Here is a 7,634-nt window from a genome sequence, read left to right as displayed (position 1 = left end):
GTTTGGTTTTTGTTTTTCAACAAGTCTGCACTCAAAGTTATAAAAACATAACATTTACAGCTTGGAAGATGACAGACTTTCCTACCAGAATGTTCATGTGTTCATCTTACTTTCTTTTACCTGAGTAACCTAAGTAAACAGATTACAAGGCAATTTAAACATACTAGCTAATACAAGATTTACTGGACTTTTCATTTATAGAATGTACTTTTGACACTATTTGCAGTTTTACAAATACAAAATGACTAAGAATTTTAAAACATATTTACTGAGCAGCCACAGATCTGTACAGATCGGTAAGTGCAGTAGAATTATGTACAGATTTTCTCATTTAATTTTGAAACAGCTTTTGTGCAACATGGCTGTAATGTGCATTTAAAGAACTGCTGTCAACATCACAGATCTGTTATTTTTACTGGTGCCAGAAATGGAGAGTACAGAATAGGACAATAGCTCCTAAAATAATACTGTGCTGTGCAGACATCTGTACATAGTTCAAATAGTGCATATTACTCAATGTCTGATGAGGAATAATAGTAGCTGCTAACACAGACACAGGCATTTACAGGTATTAGCTTTGTTATAGTAGGTATGGACAAATTAACTTTTCCATATATAAACATTGAGGGAAAAGATTTAAATTAGGTAATAATTAAAGAAGGGAAGTTATGTAATTAATAACAAAACTTTCAATTCAACTCGCAGAAGATTAGTACGGTAGGAAAAAATTCTTCACAGTATCAAAAAATCCTTTACAGTAGCAATGAAAACATTCAGAAGCATTGTCAAATCAAAGGTAACTTGGTTTTATTTTATAATCATAGCAACTGAAAGTAAAAAAAAAATAACAAGAAGAAACTTTATATTGGATAGTCTAGTTAGTGTATTTCCATGTTATTGTACCTGTCAGATTTTTCCTCCTCCTTTTGTGCTCTATTCATTCTACCACTTCTATTTATTTTAAAAAATTTCTTTAGTCCAACATAAATCCAGAGACACTAAAGCACGGTGAATGTGCAATATGCAGACAGTTGTGACTGCAAAACCATAGGCATATAATTACTTTTACGAGGTAAGCTTGGAGTAACTTGGAGGAGAAAATTTGCGCTTCAAGTACTTGAGAATGTAAAGTGGAAGACAGCTTACAACAGTGATTGCTGACACTTTCCACAGGAAGGTCACAGTTGTGATAAAGGCAACATCTGCAGAAACAAAGAGGGAAATTAAGTAATGGGAGCTGATAACATGGAAACTGGATCTTCCATAGTGTAAAAGTCAATACAAAACTCTTACTTCTTTGCTATCATTCAAGACCATGCCATTTATTTTTTTTAAAAAAAGGCAACAAAACAACAGAAAGTTAACCTCAACATTCTGGTTTTGCCAACCGTTTTCTTTAGACAGGAAGCTCCTTTATGGTCCTTACACTGTATTGCAGCACAAAATAATTTTAGGGGAAACAAAATCTCAGTTTAAAAGCAAGACATTCTCATATTAGAACATTAAGCCAACTTAATTTTTCTACTAGTGAGAACCCACTATAATACAAGTTCATAACCAGAAATTCTATTACCATTTTGGATCCTTTATTCCATATTCAGATTATTTCTCTCTCAAACAGTCTCAACATAGACTCAATGAGTCTTAAAAACTTAAAGCCCAAAAATTAAAAGGGAAAACAAGTAGTGGTATTGCCACAAGCCACAGTGAAAAGTTATTTTTTGTGACAAACATTAACAAGAATGGTGACATCCTACACTTGCTATTGACATTTTTTTACCACATTTGCCACAATCAGGTCACACTTAATTATCATGGAAAGATCCCAGAACCCAGGTAACCTGAAAAACTATGGCTGATTTCCAACCCCCCCATTATTTACAAAGGTGTATATTAAATAATCTACTATTCTTTAATGGATTTTTAAACTTAAAACTTCAAGAAAAGTTAAATTTCACCTACCTAAGAAAGCTCCAAAAGACACTCTGCCTATACCTGTTTAACAGAGGGAGAATGAAAATGAAAGGATAGATTTACAGAAAATATAAAAGTTATGTCAAAAAACCCCAAACAGGTTAGCCACACAAAAAGGAAATGCAAATTATATTAGTAGCATTAGCTGGATTATTATTGTCTTTCATGTGACAGTAAGACTATTAAAAATATAGAGATTTTATATTTTGTCATGTTTTAAGGTTGTAAGTAGGTAGGTAATTTTTTTACATTTGGCTTCAAGGTATAGTTTACTGCATAAACAACCTGATCAGAACATTTTAAAATGAATGAAAATTGACTTCAGAAAATGCAGTAAAGAAATGCTTTACTGTTCCAACTTTACTCATTAAAAATACCTGGGATTTTAGATTTCAGTGTTTAAACTTGTTACACAGTTTTAACAGTTTTAACTTTGCTTAGACATACTACAAGCCTATTAACATATAACAGAGGCATGTCTAATAAGGTCATTGTTTGCAATTAATTCAGAAACCTAAAAACTTATTTACTTCCATGAGTCAGAGCTGTAGACTGGTAGCACATATTTTTTTGTCTTTCCAAAGTGAATGTCTTGTCATAATTTCTTTGGGAGGAGATGAGGCTTATAAGTAACATCATTGAAAGAACCAGTTTATTTGCCAATGAAGTCAAGCATTATTGGACTGGATTGTTTTCCTGAATACATGGAAGTTGTTCTATAACTTGAACTGTAAACCATAGGTTAAGTTTATACTACATTACATGCACAAAAAAAAGCCCCAGTTATACTGTGACAGATTAAATAAGAGTAAAGCATTAAGCAGAAGTGAGACTGAAAAGCATTTTCTCAGATTAACTGATTAATGACACAGTAAAATGAGTCAATTAAACTGAAGCCTTTTCAGTACCCTAAATGATGAAAAATACAGAAGTTAAGTCCCCAGGCTGCAAGAAGCCATGCAACTATTTACTTACTGAGTTGCTTGGACTTGTTCAGCAAATACATGAGGATAGTAAAGCACTCCCTTCACAGAAAGGTTTGAAAGAAACAAAGTCCTGCAGTTTTTATGCATCTGTGAACACCACCTAAAGGTATTCCTCACTGAACAACACCTATAATGGATGCAAGGACTGGCTGTCACCAATACTAAAGACTTACAAAAGTGAAGCAACAGGTTATGATTTATGAAGTTCCTGGAAGTACAGAGCCAGTACCTGTGTCTGTTCTTGTTTGTTCCTTTCATTTGTAATTTGGCTGTGGAGATTCAGGAATCAACCCAATCAACTCTATGAAAGAGTCTGTGCATCAGTGTCAGAGAAAAGAATAAGGTACTCTGGCAAACAAGAAATAACGTACAATGCAAGTACCAAGCCCACTAAGGTTGTTTCTTCATGAAAATTCAACTGCTGAGAAATCTGGGAAGGAACAGAACGGGGAGGGGGCAGGCAGTGAAGCACTTTCTGACTAAAAAATAACTATATAACGTAAATGCGCTACCTTAGTGTTGAACACCTGGGACAGGTGTTCACAGAGAGTGAACTATGAGACTCGTAGAAACTACCATATAACATATATTTTTGCTATGAGAAGTGACAACTGAGGAAGGGCAACTCCTTACTCATCAGCCTCTGGAAAATGTTATATATATTTCTGTAAAAGTTACATTTGTAAAAACACACTGAGATAGCTGTTTTTACTGAAATATGATTTGATATAAAAAGAAATATGTATTATTTTGATGCTCAGATCCTTGATGGCTAAGAGCTGCAGGTAAAATGTGTTCTTTCATCTTGTGAACTATGAACAATCAGAACCTTATGACACAGTATAGCATACTGCAATTTAAAGCAGCATCCATGTAAGATTTATGTAATTATGAAACAATGATTCTTATAAAGTATCTACATATACTGCCTTCTGCCTCACTTTGCAGCAATACTTCAGTGTTTTTAAGCTCCTGGGTTAGATCTAGTGAGGTCCACTTGATCTGGCACACAAAGTAGCTTAACTCAGTGAAAAATACTGTTTTTTTAAAAATCATGTGTATTTCAACAGTGTATATCTCAAAGCTAATTTAAGGTATGTAGTTTGGACTGTCAAGATCAGATCAAGAATGGGAAAAGCATGCATGGTTTGAATAAAGTTTATCCTCTAGATAAATCAGTAACAGAAATGAAGACTGTCAAACTCTAGGAGAAAAGGATAAGATAATATTTCAACTCAGCAATATTCCTTATGGAGTAAGCTGTATTTCACAAAGCGTAACATGATGCATTCTTAATTTTTAAAAAGAAGAAAAATATAAGAAATGTAAAGCAGAGTAGTTTGCTAAAATACTTTTACTATTACTCACCAAAGTATTCATTTAGAAATGCAAGAGAGGCCACATAGCAGCCAAGACTGAGGAATTCAGCCACCACCATTAACCAGTGCCATGTTCGTATGGTCAGTGCAACCATCAAGAGCTCAGTCAGGATTAGGGCAGTGAAGGAAATGGCAACGACGTGTACAAATTCAGATTCAAAAAGCAGCAGGGCTCCATACATCAGAATCCCACCTAGAAAAGGCACACAAAGTTAACAATACACCGAGCAATGAAATGCCATTGTGCCAGTTTTTAGAGTGCATACTGAACATTTGATTACTGGCAAGTTTTCAGAGGAGACAATTTCTTCTATAAGGTAACAACACTGATCTTTCTAAAAGAACAGATGTGGTACCTGCTGTACTTAGTGTACATGAATAACACAACTAAAGTAAAGCTGTAAAGAAATAAAACTATTACAAAATTAAACACTTTTTGGTGCAATATATCTGATGAACTGTTAATTAACCTTAATTTGTGAAGTGCTACAAATAAATGAGATATTGTTGAAAGTGTAATTACTTTTAACTGATTACATAATTCAGATTTCTTCCAACAGTGCTTCTGTAATTCCATGAAAGAAAACTACTGTGTAAATATGTGCAATGTGATAAGCACTCATTAAAATTTTTCTGGATTAGTATTTAATTAAAAACATGACTTTTCTTAGGTGACATGCATCAATAAAAATACCAATCCGTGCTGTGTTTTCAATAGGCCTGGCACACTACAGGAATATCGATTTACGAGATAAACGGAAAGCAATATATATAACTGCTGCTGAAATGTTAAGCTTTGGGAATTCAACCTGCAGCTGAAAAACAATATTGCTAATAGCAGACAAAAAATTCTCAGTTCAGTAAAATTAGGACTTTTTCCTACCTTGGTAAATACTGATTAAAACCCAGATGAGGAAGGTCTTAAATGACAAAGATCTTCCCTAAGGGAACAAGTGAGAGGATAGTTAAACACAACTTTTAAAACCAATAAAACTACCCAGATCATATATTTTTAATAGTCCATCACCAGAGACACATTACATAAGTAAAATAAGCAGTCTTAGAAGTGATATAAGCTAAAAAGATTTTACTTGTTTTTATGATTCTTCATTGCAAACTCGTTGCAAAATGATTTACCATGCAATGCTCTGGCTGGTTTTCAGAGGGTTACAGTAAAACTAGTTAATTTTTTTTAATTAAAATGTTTTTATGTCTGGTTTGTAATTAGTAGTCTTCAAGAAAAATAGCATTACGTACCAACTGACCTAAACCTTGAGCAAAATTGTAGTTATTAGTCCCTTTGAAATATTATATAAACTATCTGCATTCATAGAATAAACAAAATTTTCAGCAAGTTGCTATTACTAAATTAATTTTACATCTTCTTGTGATTGTGAATGCTATGCATAAATCAAAGAATAAATGCTTTATATGTGTATGTAATGCTTGCATTCTGTGAGGGTCCTGATTAAATATGTTAGAATTGCAGAGTTGAAAGGCTATGCATTTAAAAGAATAGAACAACAAACAATGCAGCTCTTTTGGCACAAGTGATCTCTGGAACAGGGAAGAATCAGCAGTTTAACAAGAAATGTGTCTCACTGCTGTAAAAAGTGATGAATTAACCCTGCTACTTCAGTATAGGCTGAAATATTTTCTTGGATAGATGAAGCTCATGGCAAGGTGCTAAAGACATTTTCATAGTTCTGCATATAGTCTAGAATGTTGGTGACAGACTGAACATATGGAAAAAAATTCTCATACAATCAACAAAGAAACATTACATTTTTACTCTTCGGTGAGTGCCTATTCATCTTCGTTTGAGCAGTGGACACTGCTTCCACCCTCAATCATAGCTCCCAGTTAGCAATATTTATGAAAAAAGAATGAGCTTGAGTTTGGTTCACCTTTATGGAACTAGAAGGCTTAAGTCACTCCTGTGCCTCTTGGGAATGCTGCACAACAGACTGTCAATCACTTTCAGGTGAAAGCAGAGAGCCCTCTTACTTGTATGTCCTTTCAAAATTTCATAATCTTTTCCTGCTATAACTCTGTAGGAGCCACAGTAACACCTAATACTGACCCAATGTGTCCTTCAGGGTATGTGGCCACACCTGTCTCTCTGAACCTAGCTAGGTGAGGCTGACTAGTCTATAGTCACCTGGGTTCTCCTTCTTGCCCTGGAGACTGGAGTGACATCTGCTATACTCCAGTCCTCAGGCACCTCTCCTGTTGCCCATGACTTACCAAAGATGATGGAGAGTGGTCTAGCAATGATCTCTGCCAGTTCCCTCAGCACCTGTGGGTGCATCCCATCAGGGCCCATCGATTTATAGATGCTCAGATTGCTAAACTGATCCCTAACCCTGTCCTCATCAACCAAGGCAAACTCCTCCTTTATCCTGACTTCCTCTGGGGCCTCAGAGGTCTGGGGCTCCTGAGGACATTCTCCAGCAATATAGACAAAGAAGGCATCCAGTAGCTCTGTCTTCTTTGTATTTTCTGTCACCAGGGCATACACCTCATTCAGCAGTGGGCCTACATTGACTCTACTGTTAGTTTTATCTGCAATGTATTGGAAGAAGCCCTTTCTACTGCCTTTAACCTCACTTGTAAGGTTTAATTCCAAGGAGGCCTTAGCTTTCTTAGTTGCCTCCCTGCATCCTCTGACAACAGTCCTATATTCCTCCCAAGTGGCCAGCCCCTCCTTCCATGATCTATAGATTCTTGTTTTCTACTTGAGTTTGCCCAGCAGTTTGCCCTTGCTAAACCATGCTGGTCTCCTGGCTCCCCTTCTTGATTTCCTACCCATTGGGATGCTCAGATCCTGAGCTTGAAAGAAGTGGTCCTTGAACGTTGACCAGTTATCTTGAGCCCCTTTACCACACCTAGTACCCTATCCCATGGGATTTCCCCTAACAATTGCTTGAAGAGGCCAAAGTTGGCCCTGCTGAAGTCCAGGGTTGTGATCCTGCTAGGTATTCTGTTCCTCCCTGTTCTGGTTTGGTGGGGTTTCTGGTAGCAGAGGAAGGGCCACAGGAGTGGCTCTGGTAAGAAGCTCCCCTTCTCCAAACCCAGCCCAGGAGCCATTAAGAGACAACAGATGCACCTCTGCAATTAACATACGAAAGAACTGAAATAAGACCTGAGCAGAGAAAGACTTAGGGGAGAAAAGCTGTGCTGGGGAAGGAGAGCAGTACTGGTTGTTGGTGAGGAAGAAGATGCCCCAGCAGAAGTTTCCCTGCAGCCCATGGCGAGATGGCAGCTGTGCCCCTGCACTCATTGAGGAACGTGG

At 36.5% G+C, this 7,634-nt stretch overlaps 1 protein-coding gene across 1 annotated transcript in view; it reads right to left on the bottom strand.

The window, feature by feature from the left end:
- Positions 1-606: 606 nt before the first annotated feature.
- The window catches only part of ATP9B (ATPase, class II, type 9B), a 151,650-nt gene continuing 144,622 nt past the window's right edge, over positions 607-7,634 (bottom strand). The window contains exons 26-29 of the mRNA XM_010008700.1: positions 5,223-5,280; positions 4,329-4,532; positions 1,963-1,995; positions 607-1,202 (exon numbers count right to left, since the gene is read on the bottom strand). Of these exons, the coding sequence (XP_010007002.1) occupies positions 1,066-1,202; positions 1,963-1,995; positions 4,329-4,532; positions 5,223-5,280 (432 nt within the window). The 3' untranslated portion in view covers positions 607-1,065. The remainder of the gene's footprint in view (positions 1,203-1,962; positions 1,996-4,328; positions 4,533-5,222; positions 5,281-7,634) is intronic.

This window comes from Chaetura pelagica, unplaced genomic scaffold (assembly GCF_000747805.2).
Source record: "Chaetura pelagica isolate M959 unplaced genomic scaffold, ChaPel_1.0 scaffold332, whole genome shotgun sequence".
Classification (NCBI taxonomy): Eukaryota; Metazoa; Chordata; class Aves; order Apodiformes; family Apodidae; genus Chaetura; species Chaetura pelagica.
The sequence above is the reverse complement of the archived record's forward strand: the minus strand, read 5'-3'. Positions and strand labels throughout refer to the sequence as shown.